The sequence below is a fragment of the Miniopterus natalensis genome, chromosome 21 (assembly GCF_054644295.1).
Source record: "Miniopterus natalensis isolate mMinNat1 chromosome 21, mMinNat1.hap1, whole genome shotgun sequence".
Classification (NCBI taxonomy): Eukaryota; Metazoa; Chordata; class Mammalia; order Chiroptera; family Miniopteridae; genus Miniopterus; species Miniopterus natalensis.
This window is the reverse complement of record NC_142101.1, coordinates 7474703-7493308: the sequence shown is the minus strand read 5'-3', so window position 1 is coordinate 7493308 and position 18606 is coordinate 7474703. Positions and strand designations below refer to the sequence as shown.

Below are 18606 nucleotides of genomic sequence, written 5' to 3'. Positions count from 1 at the left end.
GGGTTAGTAACAGACAGCAGCACATATCAGGCTGTGTTAGTTAGGACGGGTTAGTAACAGACAGCCACACCTATCAGACTGTTAGTTAGGACGGGTTAGTAACAGGCAGCAGCACATATCAGACTGTGTTAGTTAGGACGGGTTAGTAACAGGCAGCAGCACATATCAGACTGTGTTAGTGAGGACGGGTTAGTAACAGGCAGCCGCACATATCAGACTGTGTTAGTTAGGACGGGTTAGTAACAGACAGCAGCACATATCAGACTGTTAGTTAGGACGGGTTAGTAACAGGCAGCCGCACATATCAGACTGTGTTAGTTAGGACGGGTTAGTAACAGACAGCAGCACATATCAGGCTGTGTTAGTTAGGACGGGTTAGTAACAGACAGCCACACCTATCAGACTGTTAGTTAGGACGGGTTAGTAACAGGCAGCAGCACATATCAGACTGTGTTAGTTAGGACGGGTTAGTAACAGGCAGCAGCACATATCAGACTGTTAGTTAGGACGGGTTAGTAACAGGCAGCAGCACATATCAGACTGTGTTAGTGAGGACGGGTTAGTAACAGGCAGCCGCACATATCAGACTGTGTTAGTTAGGACGGGTTAGTAACAGACAGCAGCACATATCAGACTGTTAGTTAGGACGGGTTAGTAACAGGCAGCCGCACATATCAGACTGTGTTAGTTAGGACGGTTAGTAACAGGCAGCCGCACATATCAGACTGTGTTAGTTAGGACGGGTTAGTAACAGGCAGCCGCACATATCAGACTGTGTTAGTTAGGACGGGTTAGTAACAGGCAGCCGCACATATCAGACTGTGTTAGTTAGGACGGGTTAGTAACAGGCAGCAGCACATATCAGACTGTTAGTTAGGACGGGTTAGTAACAGGCGGCAGCACATATCAGACTGTGTTAGTTAGGACGGGTTAGTAACAGACAGCAGCACATATCAGACTGTGTTAGTTAGGACCGGTTAGTAACAGGCAGCAGCACATATCAGGCTGTGTTAGTTAGGACGGGTTAGTAACAGACAGCAGCACATATCAGGCTGTGTTAGTTAGGACGGGTTAGTAACAGGCAGCAGCACATATCAGACTGTTAGTTAGGACGGGTTAGTAACAGGCAGCCGCACATATCGGAGGCGTGACATCCCAGAATCATGTTTCTTGCTTATGTTGACGTTCCGCAGAGGTGGCTGGGCTCTGCTCCGAGTCCCTCGGGAGCCCAGCCTGCACCCCCTGGTCGCGTGGCCCCTCAGTTACTGAGTCCAGGTGGAGGACACTCAGCGGTCCTACAGGAGCAATCAAATGCTTCAGTGCGGGAGCGGCCTCTCCCCCTTCCGCTCACACCCATTAAGCAGACCAAGGAGGGGAGGGGCGAGGAGGGGAGTGTATTCCGTCCGCGTGTCCGGAGCAGTGGAGAGCCGCGCCACGGCGAGCGCTGCCGTTTCTACATGGACACAAAGTAGTTCTGCCCTCCAGGTGCTCGAGGGTGAATGGAGGGCACAGACAGCACAGGTCAAGACAGACGGAGAGCTGTGACGTGGTGTGATAAGCTCCACGGGCAACTTCTGCAGCTCCTTTCTCCGGTGGCTCAGACCAAGCCCTGGCGTCATCCTAACTGGTTCTCACTCCCCCACGGGACCCATTAGCAAGTCTGTTGGCTTTATCTTCCACCAGCCACCTTCTGGATGCGCCCAGAAGCCCCTCGCTGCTCAGCACCTCCTCTGCCCCCGCCGCAGTCCACGCCACCTCGCCTCCGTCCCGGTTATTTCCCCGGCCTTCTGCCCTTGCCCAGAGCAGTCAGAAGGAAGTGGTCAAACATAAATCAGCTTCAGTGACCCTCAGAGTAAAATCAGAAGTTTAAATGGTCTTCATGTCTCTTCATGATGCCTTTCTCATCGCCTCTCTGACCTCGCCTGCCCCGATTCCCCCTTTAATCCCTCCTCTGGGGGCCCGGGCGCCGTCCTGCTTGTAACTCGCACAGCCAGGAGCGCTGTGCCCAGAGCCTTCACGCTGGCTGTGCTTTCTGTTGGAATGTTTCTCTCCCAGAGAGCCCCAGGGTTTGCTCCCTTACCACTTTCATATTGTTGCTCAAGTGTCACCTTCTCAGTGAGATCTTATTTAAAATCGCAGCCCCACCGCCTACCATTCCTGATCCCCTTATTTAGGCCTATATTTTTCTTTTATAGCACAAATCACTTTTTAAGGCTCCATAAAACTTATTATCTGTATTTTTTTGTCTTCTGACACAAGAATGTACATCTCGAGGGCTGAGAATTTTGCGCTGTATCTCAGCACCTCAAACAGTGCTTGACACCTGAGAGGCACTCAGTAAACATTGGTTAAACGGATGATCTGAGTAGAACACGTACAGGTCACAGTGGCAGTGTAAGGGAAGGACATTCAGCGTAGGCTGGAGGGGGTGACACCTGAACCAGGTGTCATTGGCCTTTCAATGAATGAATTTGGACTGGTTCCCTGTAGGTGTAGCCAGGCAAAGATGGGAGGGAGGTGTTTTTCAGGGAACCAGTCCAAATTCATTCATTGAAAGGCCAACAATCCATCTAAAAAAAAATCCCTGGGCCTCCTGCTGAGAATAATAATAATTATAAATGAACTCATAGTAATTCTCCGGCAAATGGTGAGGTCATTGGGCCTATTGTGGGTTAAATAAGACCATGCCCTTTTCTCTAAAGGAAAGTCTGTGGGCCTTTGCACTCCCTACAGGGGTTTTGTGAAGTCCTGTCACTGTCACCCAGCCTGCAGCCCAGCTGCTGAGTTAAAATCCATGCTGCTTCTGGTTCCCCTTCCAGCTGTGGGGTGTTCACCTTCCTAATGTTAATCTGATTTTTTAGAACAGAGACTGTCTGGTCAGGTCAGGAAACGTGTGTTCCTTTTTGTTATGCACTTTTCATGTAGATAAGGGTACGGTGTGATGGTTTTGTTTAAAATAACATTTTAACTCTGGATTTTATGCTCGAGTTACACTTTTCCTTTCCATCACTTTTTTGTGCGTGAGAAACAAATCCCCCTGGCATTGGAAAATGTATGCTTGTGGTTCCTTTTTTCAAGGAAACAGAGAAGTTCAGTCTGTGAAGTAGTTTCTAAAGTGCCCTTAACTTCACGAAAGGAAGTTGGCTTGAATGCTATTGTAATTGGTTTTCATTTTTCTCCTCCAAAACAACATAGGTGAACTCCTTGAGATTAAAGCTTCAGAAACTCCAAGAAAGAGCCGTGGAGGAGGAGGATTATGATAAGGGTGAGTGTGACTTTGTTCATCACATGCTTCTTCTTTCTCCTGAAACGTCCCATTTCTCACTCCCTCCTCGCCTAGATCTGTCTTCTGCACCCCAGATGAATTGAGCAGCCATTTCCTCTGATCTTCTCCACTTGGTGTCAGTGGGCTAGTTTGCAGCACTGTTATTTTGTGGATTTCAAAACATTTTATGAGGGTTCATCCTTTGGGTTATAAATATAACTTTACTGATTATTTGGAAACATGGAGCACTTGAACAATAAAAGTTTTATCATCTGCCTGCCCAAGGTGTGATATATCTATAATTATTCATTCACCAAACCATATGTATTGAACACCTATTATGCACTAAGCAGTGTGGCGGGAATGGGACAGCGAGGGAGATACCGTGTCTGGCCTTACGATGCCTGTGGATATGAGCCCTCACTGAGCTGTTTAACTTCGTGCTCTCTGGGATCAGATAGGAAATGGGATGAGTTCGAAAGGTGCCATGCTGTGTTGCAGGGGCCACATCTATCAGATTTCCATGAAGATGGCCCCAAATACCCAAGATAGACAGGAGACTAGAAGATGGAGGAGTTGGTCAGAGGCCAGAAAAAAATGTGCAAAGGATGACCTCCTCATGCTTTGAGGCTAGCATTATCCCAGTATGAAAGCCAGATGCAGATATCACAGGAAAGGAAATTATAGACGAGTATCCCTTCCAAATAAAGATGCAAAAATATCCAACAAAATACTAGTAAACCTAGTTCAACAGCACATTATAAAAGGATTATACGCGATGAGCAAGTGGGGTTGATGACAAAGTGGGATTTATCCTGAAATCAAGGTGGTTCACATAAGAAAATAAATCAATGTAATGCTTCATGTTAATAAAATGAAGAGAAAAAACAGACATCATCATCTCAGTTGATATAAAAAAGCCATTTGACAAAATTCCAAGACCTTTTCATGATGAAAACTGCAAAAACTAGAAGAGGGAACTTTTTCAACATGATAAAGGATATTATGAAAAATCTATAACTGACATCATCCTTTTTCTTAAGATCATAAATGAGACAAGGATACTTGCTTTCTCCATTGCTATTCAATATTGTATTGGAAGTTCAAGTAGCAAGAGGCAAATAGGCAAAAAAAGTTAAAATTATCTCTATTTGCAGATGACGTGATCTCACATATAGAAAATTGTAAAGAACCCACAAGAAATCATGAGAACTAATAAACAAACTCTGCAATGTTTTAGAACTTGTTACTCAAAAACCAGTGGTCTTTCTATACACCTGCAATGGACAATCCCAAAAGAAAACTAAGAAAGCAATTTCATTTATAGTAGCATCTGAAATAATACAATAATTCGGAATAAATTTAACCAAGAACGTGAAGGACTTTTTACACTGACAATTACAAAACATTGCTGAAAGAAATGAAAGAAGACCTAGGTAAACAGAAAGACATTCTGTGTTTATGGACAGGAAGATTTAATATTATTAAATACTAAACCTAAAGCAATCTAGAGATTCAATTCAATCACTATCAAAATTGCAATGCCATTTTTTATTTTTTGCAGAGAAGCTGATCCTCAGATTCATATGGCATTGCAAATGGTCAGAATAGCTAAATGATCTTGAAAAAGAAGAATGAAATTCCTGATTTAAAAAGTACTATAAAGAAAGCTACAGGAATCACAACAAAGTAGTACTGGCATAAGAATGGATATATAGACCAAAGGCATAGAACTGCGTCCAGAAATACACCCATACATCTCTGGCCAATAGATTTTTGACGGTGTCAAGTCCACTCAATGGAGGAAAGAATAGTCTCAACAGATGGTGCTGGGACAACTGGACTTTCACATCCAAAAGAATAAAGTTGGATCCCTACCTCACATTATATACAAAAAATGAATTCAAAGTGCTTCAATGACTTTGGTGAAAACCACAAAACTCTTAGAAAACAGTGAATCTTTATGACTTTGGATCATGACACTAAAAGCACAGGTAACAAACAGAAAAACAGATAAATTGTACTTTATCAAAATTAAAAACTTTTGTATATCAAAGGACATAACCAAGAAAGTGAAAAGAAAACTGACAAAAAGGGAGAAAATGCTTGGAAATCATGTATCTGATAAGAGTTTAATATCCAAGATATATAATTCAACAAGGAAAGATGAACCGCCCAATTTAAAAATGGATAAAGGACTCCAAAGAAGATACACACATGGCCAATAAACACATGAAATGATGCTCAACACCATTAGGGAAATGCAAATCAAAACCACAATGGGATACCACTTCACACCCACTGGATACCACTTCACACCCACTAGGATAGTTCCTATCGAAAAATGGGAAATAAGTGTTGGTGAGAATGTGGAGAAATTGGAGCCCTTATCCGTTTGCTGTAGGAATGTAAAATGGTGCAGTGCTATAGAAAACAGTTTGGCAGTTCCTTAAGAAGCTAAATCTTATTACCAAGCAATTTTACTTTTTAAAAAAATTAAATTTATATTTTTATTTAAGTATAGTTGATATACAATCTTATATTGGTTATATTAGTTTCAGGTATACAATATAGTGATTCAACATTTTTATACCTTACAATTTGATTACCCCAGTAAATCTAGTAATCATCTGTCTCCATGTAAACTTATCACAATATTATTGACTATATTCCCTTTAAGTGTGTTCCAAAGGAATTGAAAGCAGGAACTCAGTGTTCATTGGAGCATTATTCATGTTAGCCAGAAAGTGGAAACAACTTAAGTGTTCATCAGTAGATGAATGGATGAACAAACTATGGTATATACATACAATGGAATATTATTCAGCCATAAAAAGGAATGAAATTTCAGTACCTGCTACAGCATGGGCAAATCTGGAGAACATTAAGTGAAATAACCCAGAAATATTGTATGATTCCACTTATATGGAAAACCTACGATAGGCAAATTCAGAAACAGAAAGTAGATTAGAAGGTAATAGGGGCTGGGGGAGAATGGAGAGTTATTGTGTAATGGTCACGCAGTTTCTGTTTGAGATGATAGATGTTTTGGAAACGGAAAGTGGTGATGATGCACAACATTGTGAATGTATTTAATGCCATTGAATTGTACATTTAAAAATGGTCAAAATGGCAAATTTTATATTGTGTACATTACCACAACTTTAAAAATGAATAATGTAATGTACCAAAACCCATCGAACACACTGTATAATTTAAATGGGTAAATTTTGTATGGTATGTGAATTATACTCAACAAAGCTGTTTAAGAAAAACAGTGACAACATTTATTTTGCTCATAAACCTGAACTCTGGGCTGGGCTAAGTGGGCACAGCTCATCTTCCTTTCCATGTGGCTGCTTGGCTTCCACATAGTAAGGTGATGGCACCCTGAGAGCGAGCGAGGCAAAAACTATCGCTCATTATGGACTGACCTTGGAAGTGAGGCAGTGTTGCTGCTGCTGCATTTTGTTCATTAGGGGTAGGGGTGACCCATATTCAAGGGCAGGGTAATTAGACTCCATCTGTTGATGGAAGGAGTGTCTAAAGAATTTGTGGGAATCTTTAAAAACCACCACAAAACAAACAACAAACAAACCCCCCAAAACAAAAACTCCACAGACTGTCCTGTGTTATCATGTTTCTACATCCTTCCCACATGCAAAATATACTCATCCCCTCTCAAGACCCCTCAGAAATCTCGTATTATGGCCTCATGCTCAGGCTTTATGTCTAGGAGCTTCACATCTAATTCAGGTGTAGGTGCAGATGAGGCTCCTCAGGTGTGATTCTTTGAGCACAGCTCCTTGAGTACAGTTTCTCTGATCTGAACCCTGTGTACTAAAGATACAAGCTGTCAACCCCACAGTCCCAGCATACGATGGTGACACAGGTATAGGGTAACTGCTTTAGGTATTTGTTCAAAGAGGGGAGGTAGGAGGCGCAGAGCAGCCACTGGTCCATAACAGTTCTGAAATCCAGCTGGGCACCTGTTGTCAGTTTCTTCATTAGAGCTTAGCCTTACTGCCTGGAAGTACTTTTTTGTGAGACTTGGCTCTGATCCCCGGGCTCTCGATTCCACACTCTGAGTCATCCTTCCTTGTCCGTAAGAAAAAGCCTCAGTTTGTAGCCAAATACTGTTCTCAGCCTGCTCTCACCCATACAAGTTTGGATCCAAATGCCTTTTTTCATTTTGCATTTCCTCTGTTCTTTTTCAATTTGGCATAATTCTTTTAAAAACATTTTTGGTTTCATATGAATTAATTTATAATCTAGCCTGTTAAACAAAAGCTATACCTATAAATCTCTGCAAGATAAGCCTCTTTTTCAGGCTCCCTGTAAAGCTTGGGGAGGCGGAGGACAATGCTCTTAAGATTCTTAAAGGGCTGCTTGACTGTCTGAAAGGGCCTACGATCTTTTTGAGATCTTACAAAGGGCTTACAGTTTTGTCCTTGGTCTCATCTTCTGGCCATATTTTCCTGGCAGCCCACTGGATTGGATTTTTGCCTAGAAGCCATTTCTTAATCTCAGCGTCATTTGTCATCTGGAGAAGCTGAGAAGAGTTTTAATTTCCAGCCCAGCAAGTCCTGACTCCTTTGTAGTAACAGTTATTTCTTTAGCGTATTTCTCTCTTGTATGTTGTACTGCGGGTGGTGAGAAGCCAGGTGGTCCCTTCAGTGCCCTGCCTGGAAGTCTCAGCCAGACCACCCAGGTCAATGGGTACATTTTCTGTTTTCCATGTCACCTTTGGTGACAGCGTTTCTAAACTTTTAGCTCCTAAGCATGGGTCCTTTCTTTCAGCTTCTAATAACATTTCCTCTCTTTCCTTTAAGTCTGCACCAGCATCCTCCAAGATCAGTCATGCTTCTCCTAACAGTCTCTTTAAGGCCCTTCCAACTTCCAGGTACCACCCAGTCCACAATCTGTTGCCTCGTGTTTTGGGCTTTGTTGTGGCAGCCCCTCACTGTGGTACCAAAATCTGTTCCTGTTATCTATTGCGTGCAACAGACTCCCCTCAGGCTTAGTGGCTTATCCAAATGACAACATTTATTGCGCTAAAACATCTGTAATTTGGGGAAATCTCAGCAGGATAGCCCTTCTTTGCTCCATCCAGCATTCGCTCAAAGAGTGGGGCCCCCAGTCATCTGAAAGCTTGCTCTCATGTTGGCACTTGATGCTGGCTGTCTGCTGGGGCTCAGCTGGGGCTCAGCTGGAGCTGCAACACCTACTCATGGCCATTCCTGGGGCTGCTTGGGCTCCTCACAGTGTGATGGTGACTGGAGAGAAAGAGAGGCAGAGAGGGAGGGAGGGAGGGAGGGAGGAAGGAAACACTGGAGGAAACTATCAGCTTTTATGACCTCATCTCAAAAATTATGTGCTGTTAATTCCACCACATTCTGTTCATTTGAAGCAAGTCACCAGAGTCAGCGCATGTTCAAGGGGCAAGGACTTAGATCACTTTTTGACGGAGGAATGTTTTGCAGTGATTACACCGGGCAATTCAAGACTTTTGTGTTGACGGTACCATAACTGGAGAAGAAAGGGGACTCCCTCCTTGGCCCCAGTATGAAAAGTTCATGGCGGGCCAGGGTCAGATGCTAACTCCTTGGACCAATTATCGCAGCCAAAGACGTGAGGCCCGTGATTAGGCGAGCGTGCCTCCCTGCTGGTCCCTGTGATGAGGGGGGCGAGTGTGTCTGCTATGAGAAGAGGGGGAGCTGGCGCCGAGCAGACACAACAGTAGCAGGACATGACTGCCTAGTGAAACACACACCGAAAGTCAGGATGACAGAGCGAACGAGGGATGTTAAAAATGCACAGGATTAAAATGAAAACACCAAACAGCTAGTTCATTTAGTCAGGAAACACTGACTGACCGCCTGCTGTTTCTAAGTGCTTTGCTGGGCGGCGGGGGCCTGTGGTGAGAGAGACAATCCTCAACCTCCCCAACCTCCTGTCACACAGCAGCTTCAGGTTGCTCCTGTTACAGATTTCCCAGAGACGTTTGTCCCGATCCTTTCTGGGAAGCAAAGGAACCTCGATTTGTCTCTGACCGTGGCAGTGCCTAGCGGGGCTCTGCGTGTAAGACTCATGCAGAGCTGGTGGGTGCATCGGCTGCTTATTACATATAAAAGCACGGTGCTGACTGGCCCGGGGCCTGTCCCTGAATCGGCTGATTGATGAATTCAGTTGGCAGGATAACTCTCCTGCGTCTATGTGAACTGGCGATTAGAAATAATGAACTCATTCAACCTGGGAGCGTCTGTACTTCACAACACCTTCGTGAGCTTGAGAAATCCAACAAGGGTTTATTTACATGTTTAGTTTTAATCTTCTCTATATTTTCAGTCGAGGTGTAATTTATATACGATGAGCTGTGAGATGTTTTCTGACCCCCTCTGCGCCTCTGGGTGGACGGCTCAGCCGGCAGAGGGGAGCGTCTCAGGGCTGGGTGAGGAGACGGAGTGTGTGTGACAGTCCCCTTTCACCCTGTCATCTGTCCTTGAGCCCCAGGCTGCTCCTGGATAGACTGGAAATAATGGTATTGTCCTGCTTGTGGGAGGAAGGTTAACTGTGATGATGGGGTCCGTGAGGTTGCAATATTATTTGTTTCCTTCTTTGCCCCCCCATCCCCCTGTACCACACGTTAGAAAACGCTGCGTGAAAAGCAGTGTGGCTGCTTCGGAGTCACCTCCCCGCCCGCAGTTCGCATGCAGAAAAGCAGACTGAGTGGTGGGGCTCCTGGTTCTCTGTTTGGCAGTAAGAAGCTTATTTGCACGTAGCCTGATTTCTTTCAAGCTGCAAAAAATTTCGGAAAGCAGGTAAAGCAATATATATTAAAACATGCAAATTGTAATGAGGCATTTAAAGCTCGACTGCGCCTCATGTCTTCCGACGGCAAAGGCTTTTCTCCTCCGTGGTCTGAACTTCGTGACCTCGAGCCTTGTTCTCTGCCTCATTCTGTGTCGCACGACATTGGAGGACATTGAGAACATGAAATTGAAACTCCGCGTGGGCTCTGAAAAAATAGGTTATCTTGACTTCGAGGGTGGATGGAAAAAATGGAAAAGGGAGGAAATGAGACATAAATGGGGTGCTAACGACGAGTGAAGAAGAGACTGGAAGAGATTGGGGAGGCTGGTTCTGTCTGGGCCATTTTCCTGTGTGTCTGCTGTTCTGTGACCTGTACCCTGTGGGAGGGCGGGTTAAGGTGCAATTCCCAGAAAGCTGGCTCATCCGTCCATTCAAAACTCATTCACGAACGTGGCGCCCGTGTCCCTGCGTAATGGCAATGACACGGTGCCGCTGCTGCTTCGCGGGCTCCTCGCACTCGGCACGCATCGTCGGACAGCTAATTTGTTTTTATAAACTGTTCAGCCACTTAATTAAATCTTGCATTCTGTCTAATAAAAAATTGACAGCAAATATACCACCAACACATTCTGGACGACAGAGAGTCACACCGGAGGGAAACCTTGGGCGGCTGCTTTCCCAGATTTACCGAGCGCCGCAGGCCGTCCTCTGGGGCTCCCCGCGCGCTGCGCCTGCTCTCACGGCGCTGCGTGCGGGCATCTGCTGCTCGGGGCGGGGGCCTGTCTCGGGAGGTGACTCGTGACCCGCTTTTTGGAAAGAAGATACCTAGGAAAATTGGAATGTTTCCTGTAAGACTTGGAAACAAAAACCCTGGCTGTTTATAAACGTTTGAAGGTTGACCAAAGTCTTCAGTTGGAAGGAGGCAGACACCCTGCAGAACCCAAGGGCACTTCATGGGGGTGGGTAGAAGTTACAGGAGGAAATGCTCGCTCTATTCTGGTGCTTGGGGCAGGGGGTCAGGACCAGGAGCCTTGACCTAGTTTTGCACCAGCTCCCCAACTGCCCCGCCTCACTGAACCGTTACTGTGGGTCCTGCACTGGCTCTTTGGTCTTGTTTGTCAGTGAGGAAAGGCCAAGGTGGCACATTCCAACCAGAGGCTGAGTGGAGTCGTAAAATAAAGCAGTGAGGCGAGACCACCTCTCTTCTAGTTGCTAGAAGCCTCCGAACCCTACAGCGGAAGGCCTTTCATTTCTTGTGCCCTGTGAACATGCCCAGCAGACACTCCTGTGGCCCCCTCACCTCATCTGCGTGGGCATCCCGCCTCAGCATCGATTTCTTGCATGTGTTTCCTGACAGCCGAATCTCTCCATTAATAAGAAAAAGGACTTGACTTTGTGACATCACCTTTCCCCCAGTATTGTTGTGTAGACTGTGTTTTTCTTACCACCCTCCCTCTGTGAATTCCCCATCACGTCTGCCTCTTAGCCCCGCTGCGCTTGTTGTATGGCCTCCTGCGGCGAATGGCAATATAGACAAGAAAGCCTGGGGGTCACGCTGGGCTCTCGCCCTCCCCTGGACATGGAGCTGTGACACTTTCAGATTTCATCTCCTAAGTATCTCTTCCATCTGCCCTTAGATCCCATCAGTCTTTGCGGGGACCATCCCACACGTCTCTGCTTCCTTCTCACCCCCTCTGACTGCTCTTTCACATTGTAGCCAGTCTTCTTTCTATTTAAAAAAAAATATTTTTCTTTTTAAAATTAAATTTATTGGGGTGACGTTGGTTGATAAAGTTATATAGGTTTCAAGTATACAATTCTATGATACGTATATTGCATTTTGTGCCTACCACCCAAGGTCAAACGTTCTTCCATCACCATATATTTGACCCCCTGTACCCTTTACTACCCCCCCAGCCCCACAGTCTTCTTTTTAAATGCATATAGGATCACTTTTCCGTTTTACCTCTCTCCATGGCTGACATTCCAGGATCAATGTAAACCTGGCCTGTAATAACACTGTCTGGCCCCGGCCCTTGCCTGGCCTCCAGCACCACTTCTTGCCACCCCTTTTCCACCCAAGTAACTCTCTCTCTAGTCCTTCGGTGGCCTGGAGCCGGTGTGCCGCTTCCTGTTCGATTTTCACTTGTGCCTGTACCCATCACTTCCTTCCCTTCAGATCCTACTCGGCCGTCAAGACTTGGCTCCAGTGTCCCCCCCATTGGGTGCTCTACACGTCTCCCTGTCCTCAGGCATGTCATGTTTTAATACAGCTGGTGGCTGTCCAGTTGGCTCAACTGTGAGCTGCTCAGGGGAGAGAAAGAGACCCTGTCTAATTTTAACTTTACCCCCCACACCTGGTGTAGTTCCTGGCCAAAGCACTCTCAAGAAAAGGTTGTTGGATGAACAAATGTTCAAATTACATCTCATCTACAAATGGGAATGGGTATCACTGTTACCATGTTATTAATAGTCGAAGATTCTACAAACAATAGAACCCTAAAGTATTAGTGCCTTTCAGATCACCCCAGTTGAAAACTCGGCAAAGTCCGGCTCTGTCATTCACTGGCTGTGTACTGGGCACGTTACTTAATCTTTCCAGGCTTCAATTTTCCCATCTGTAAAATGGGCTAATACAGTTGTTTTGAGAATGAAATGAGAATATGCAAAATGTCTGGGTTATATGCAATGCCGAATGGATGTCAGTGGTTACAGTGATAATCACCAGTAAAATATTTAGATGTTATGAGTCTATGTAGTTAGTTGTTTTTTAAAAAACATATTTTTATTGATTTCAAACAGAGGAAGGGAGGGGGAGAGAGAGAGATAGAAACATCAATGATAAAAGAGATATTGATCAGCTGCCTCCTGCATGTCCCCTGCAACTTGGACATGTGCCCCACCGGGAATCGAACCTTGATCGTTTGGATCATAGGTCGATGCTCAACCGCTGAGCTACACCGGTGGGGCTCTAGATAGCCTTTTAAACCTGCTGTCTTTGTGTTTTCTGTCCAGACTTGTTTGCAAACAGGTTATTGTCATCGCAGAAGCTAGAACACCCTGAAGTTCCTGGTCTAATGCCTCTTGAGAGGAGATGGAAACCAGACAGCCCACAGCAGAGGGATATTTTACTATTTCACAGCAGACAAACAAAGTTATTTTCAGTCACGGCAGTGTATTGGGTGGAATGACCTTCATCAGTTGATGACAGTGATGTATCAGAAGGGACAGTTTTCCGTTTGACCTTTATACAGTGTGCCAGCCTGTCTCCCAACATGAGATAAGTTACCAGTGACAGGCCTAATGGAACACTGACCCGACAGCAGCTTATTGTCTGGAAGGAGACAGGCACCGAAGCAGGCCCGTGAGCCACAGAGCGTGGTGACTGTCGTGTCCCCAACAGTGGCTAAAAATGACCACTACCTAAGTCACTGCCAGAACGTTTAGTGTAATTAGCGTAATTAGTTCCTCTGGGAGTTGGTCTTTAAATGCGATTTGCTTGTAATGAATTTTAGTGCCATGGACTTGGTTACTCTGCACGGACCAGCTATGTTCTTTCTACTTGCCCGCTTTTTTTCCCCCGCACTTCTTGCCCAAACATCACGGGATGCTTTCATCTCATCATTTCTGTGGCTTCATTTTGCCTTTCCTGACATGTTACTACTTCCCTTTAGTTTTCTACCATCGAGTGATTCTCCCTCGAGGCCTTTCTCCCTGAGGCTAACGTGTGAACTGCAAGTTTCGGGCAGCGAGGTTCTAGGCAGCAGGGAGGGGTGGAAGCGCCGGGCTCCGCCTGGCAGGGTGGGTGCTCCCGAGGACCAGTTGACTCGGATTGTAGCCCTGGTTAGGTGCTAACTGCATGATAACCACAGGCCACTGACTTTACCTCTCTAGGAAGCAAGCAGATTGATGACATGGTTTATTTGGAGTGGATGGCAGCTGTTGGTCCCAATCATGAAAATTAAACATGGAAAGTGGGCATTTCATTCTGGAGCTTTCCCAGAGCCGGGTCTGTTGTGATGTGAAGAGTCGAATCTTCATCTGCTAAATGGGTACAGCAACGTCCGTCCTGTCCACCTCGCTGGGCCCATGTGGAAGCAAAGGGAGTGATCGGTACCTACGCCAGCATGTTAGCCAAGCTTGCTTCTGCTTAGAGACTGGATAACAGCTTCTGCCTTTTCATATTTTCTATCAGACAAATGAAAAAAAGAGAAAAAATGTTTTTTAAGAGAGAAAATCAGAAGAAATTAAAAAATGCTCTGGGAGGTTAGAAATCTAATAACACACCCAGGAGCATAGCTGAGGATTTGGCCTCACGTGGCATCCAAGTACATCTGGCTGACATGAATGTTTTATGCAGATCTCTGGGATCAGAAATTCAGGGCACCTCTGAAATATGTACCTTTCTCCCTCAAAGTAGTGTTTCGCTTAACAGCCTTAACCACTGAGATGTTCACTTACATCACCTGAACTTCAGGCAGCAACAGAAACTTGGGGACTTGGTGCTGGCAGTATTTCAGCCCCTGAACATTTCAACTCTGTGTATTTTCTTCACAATGCCGGGAGGCTGTGGTTCTCAGACTGTGCGCTGAGGGGGTCTTTGGGTGCCAAGGGGGGCCTGGGAAGAGAGCACCGTCCAGAGAACCAGAGAGCCTCGGCCTTTATTGGTTGTCAGTCCTCCTGTAATATTGCATCTCAGAAAGGGTGCCATTGCCAAAAAGCGCAGACCCAACCCAACCCAACCCAACCCAACCCAACCCAACCCAACCCAACCCAACCCAAGAAGTAAACAAAAATACTGGAAAAGCATTGCCGGAAGGAGTCGGAAATGAAGCCTCACAAACGCTGAAACTTTGCGGAGAGGAAGGAAGAGGCTTCTTCTCAGTCCAGGCGGCTTTTTCATACTCAATGGAAGCTTGATCTTCGAGTGTCCGCATCACAGGAGCTAGCGGTGCTCGGGCCGTAGGACCGTGGCCTTGACTGCTGGCCCCGCCGCGAGGATGGAATTGCTCAGCACGCTCTGCTGCGAAACAGACACTCCCGGTGCCCACGTGGCATAGGCGCTTCTGATGAGCTTGTGTGCGTGTGGCTTCCAGCTGCTTCACGGCCCAGGCGGTCATTCTGTGTCCCTTCCACTTAGAGCCGTTCATTTTCTTCTTGGCAGCTGGAACCAATTGCTTTGGATCCACCGTGCAAGCCGCAAACACCCAAGACCAGACTCCTGTTAATGAGTGTCCCAAAATCTAAACATACAGAGCCAGCCATTACGCCTTTTGACATAATGAAAATAAAAAGAAGACTTAGGTGGAAGAATAGGCTCATTTAGGATAAGGGTGGCATCTTGCTTCTCTCTCTCTCTGTCTTCTCTCTCTCCTTTCAGAATAGCAGATTCTGGTCCTGGGCTTGAGAAACGTCACTTGGCATTTCTGTCCACCCTCAGACTTCTCCCACTGAAGTCTGTATCCCCTAAAATGGCATGAAAAACCACTATATTGTTCAACATCTGTTTGAAAAATTAGATTTTTGTAGGAAAAACACCCACCCAAAAGTGAATAGAAAAATGTGCTATGATTAATGTTGGTTATGGGAATTAAACTTTCAGGTCCTTTAAGCACCAGTTCTCCCCTGGGTGGCAGTCTGTGCTAACGGCAGGCAGAACATCTGGGCAGGAAGTTGCTGGTCCTGCAAGTTCAGTTTCGCAACATGGACAGTCTTCCCCCTTCTTTTCCAGAAATGTCACTGTGAAGTCAGACACACTGGCTGTGGCCTTACTGTTTTTATGGAACTTATTTCTGGCCCTGTTGAGGGAGAGTCATTCCTTCTGTGCAGTCTCCCACTTACGTCGAAGGTTAATCTCCTTACAGCCTGCCTGTTGTCTCAGACTTCTCTGACAGTCGGTCCCGAGCACACGTTTAAAGGTGTCGATCCCATTCTGGTTGATAACTTTATGGTTTATAGTCTCCGGTGGTGTCTGTCTCATCAGTACGATCATTACAGCCTCAGCCTTTGCTTCGTGTTCTTCTCAGACGCCGCCTCCCTGGGACCCGCCGGGGTGGGGAAGCGCAAGAAATGAGGTTTCATCATCTCCTCTCCTCCCTCCCTCTTTTGGGGGTTGTGGGCTGGGCTATATCTGAGGTACTTCAATTGCCTGGTGGCAGGTTTGTTGTACCCAGTGCTAATGTCTGGACAATTAATGCTCTCGGTCAGTGGCTTTCCTTTTCCGACAGTGACCACAGTGAGAAATACGCCACAGCCCTATACATCAGTGATTTCCAACCGGTGAGCCGCAAGGATTTGTAAGACATGCAGTACCTGGCTGTTTAGTCAGGGGCACTGACCTCGTTTCCCTTAGATTGTCAAATAAAAAAACGACAACAGCCAGCACAATAGCCGTCTGGTGTAAATGAATCAAAATCATACCTATTTTTTTTTTTTTATCAAATCAGCAAAAATTTTGAACAGTTCTGTTCTGGTCCTTCAGATGATTTGAATGCTCCGTGGGGCTGGGGCCTGTGCTGCTGGCCTGGCTTGTGTCCTGGGAGGCCAGGGGCCCCTGCCTGCCCGCCTGGCTCCTTGGGAAACCTAGAAATCCCAGGGTCTTCAGGAGGTAGCAGGGCTCCAGGGAGAGTGTCTCCTTTTCCCGACTTCCAGGGCTTCTGACCATGGTTGAAGGGGCACCAGAGTAGCCTGTGGGCTCTGGAGCTCTGCAGATATTTAGCCCCAGACAAGATGCAGTTTCCCCTTCTTTCAGACATTTCCACATTCCTGGTGGTTTTTCCAAGGCCCTGGGCCTGGGAGAGAGAAACAGTGCATGGGACTTCTGCCTCCTGCCCTGAAGGAGTCCATGCAGTGCCTTGAGCCCTATTTTACCCTAAAGACAGCCTTTTCCTCTCTTTCCTTTAGTCTTCTGTGTACAGACCCAGGGCAGACTTTTTCTGGAATTCCTTCTCTATGGCAGGATAGCTGTCAGGGCTGAGACTTCACCATGGCCGGGCTGTGACTTCACCACGGCCGGGCTGTGACTTCACCATGGCGGGGCTGTGACTTCATGCCATGTGGAACCACACAGGGTGTTCAGTTGGCCCTACAAAGGGCCAAGGTGCTGCTTGCATTGCTTTCTGTGACTGTTGCATTCCTGCCCCAGGAAGATGCCCCCACTAACTGCGTCTGATTGCTAAACGCTGCCTGGTATCTAAGGACCCCGGGAGGATTCTTCTAACGCTAGTCCTGTAGAGCCTTCTAGATCATTTCGCTCCTCCACATACAGAGGCAGGGTCTGCCGTTCGCAGCGTGCTAACGTGTTGTTCTTTATTACTCACTCGTATCATTGGCTGCTGTTCTCTGATTTCTCTATTAGCATCCCCTTTGAATCGAAGGTCACTGTTTTATTTGTATCGTGGTGCTTCAGCCAAAAGAAAACAGCTTAATTCTACTTTGTTCCAAGGAACTAATATTCTAGCATGCTTTATTTCTTCTGATTGGATTCCATCCTAATTGGAATGGCTCAGCTACTGGAAATAATTTATTTAATCGTCTTAGATTTTTGAAATATGCCATTTTGCTGAGATCCCTTTATGCCAAAGAATTTAAGCTATTCATGGTGGCACGTCGTTAGCCAGAGACCAGTTTAGTACAACCCCCCCACTGGCACTGAGCATTGCACTGCTGCGTCCTATTTATTTGTCCCCCCACTGGCACTGCTGAGTTCTATTTATTTGTCCATTGCAGAAAATGACGTATGCATCAGTGTGGTTCGCGTTATATATATTTTATTTTATTTTATTTTTTTATATTTTTATATATCTGTATTGATTTCAGAGAGAGGAAAGGAGAGGGGGAGAGAGAGATAGAAACATCAATGATGAGAGAGTCATTGATCGAGCCCATGACCTGGGCATGTGCCCTGACTGGGAATCGAACCCTGATCTCCTGGATCCTAGGTCAATGCTCAACCACTGAGCCATGCCCGGCTGAGCGCATTATATATATTTTAAAATAATGACGACAGTGGTTGCTCAACAGTGCACTCCTAAGATCCTGAATTTCATTAGAGATGAATACAGGATGGGGGAAAGTAAGGTTGTGAGTATGCAAAACAGTTTATTCTTTATTAATTGTTGTATTATTTTCTATATGAACAACTGTAAACCTACTTTTGCCCTACCCTGTATGTTAAAACATGTTCTACAAAAAAAACCTCACCATGAAGTCTTAAGAGATTATAGGTTGCAGCAATGACTCTTAAAAGGGTGAGAGCCTGGTAGTTTCTGAGCACCGACAAGCAGATGTGTCCAGCTAATTTTTTCTGAAAATCCCCGCAGAGCAAATTACTCATGAAAAGTCTGTTCACAGGAACTAATTGAATGCCATGTCCAGTTGCATAGTGAAAACTGCATGCCACCATTACCAACAGAGAGAGATGATGAATAGGCATTGGGGTTCTTTCATTTGAATGATTTCTAAAAGTACCCCACTGCCCATAGTATGTTCCATGTCCGAGAGGCACATCAGTCTATTAAATGGTCCCA

General features: G+C 45.7%; 1 protein-coding gene across 1 annotated transcript in view; it reads left to right on the top strand.

Annotated features, from left to right (window-relative positions):
* Positions 1-18606, top strand: part of DISC1 (DISC1 scaffold protein) — a 193043-nt gene that overhangs the window by 5332 nt on the left and 169105 nt on the right. The window contains exon 2 of the mRNA XM_016196007.2: positions 3196-3265. Coding sequence (XP_016051493.2) covers positions 3196-3265 — 70 coding nt within the window. The remainder of the gene's footprint in view (positions 1-3195; positions 3266-18606) is intronic.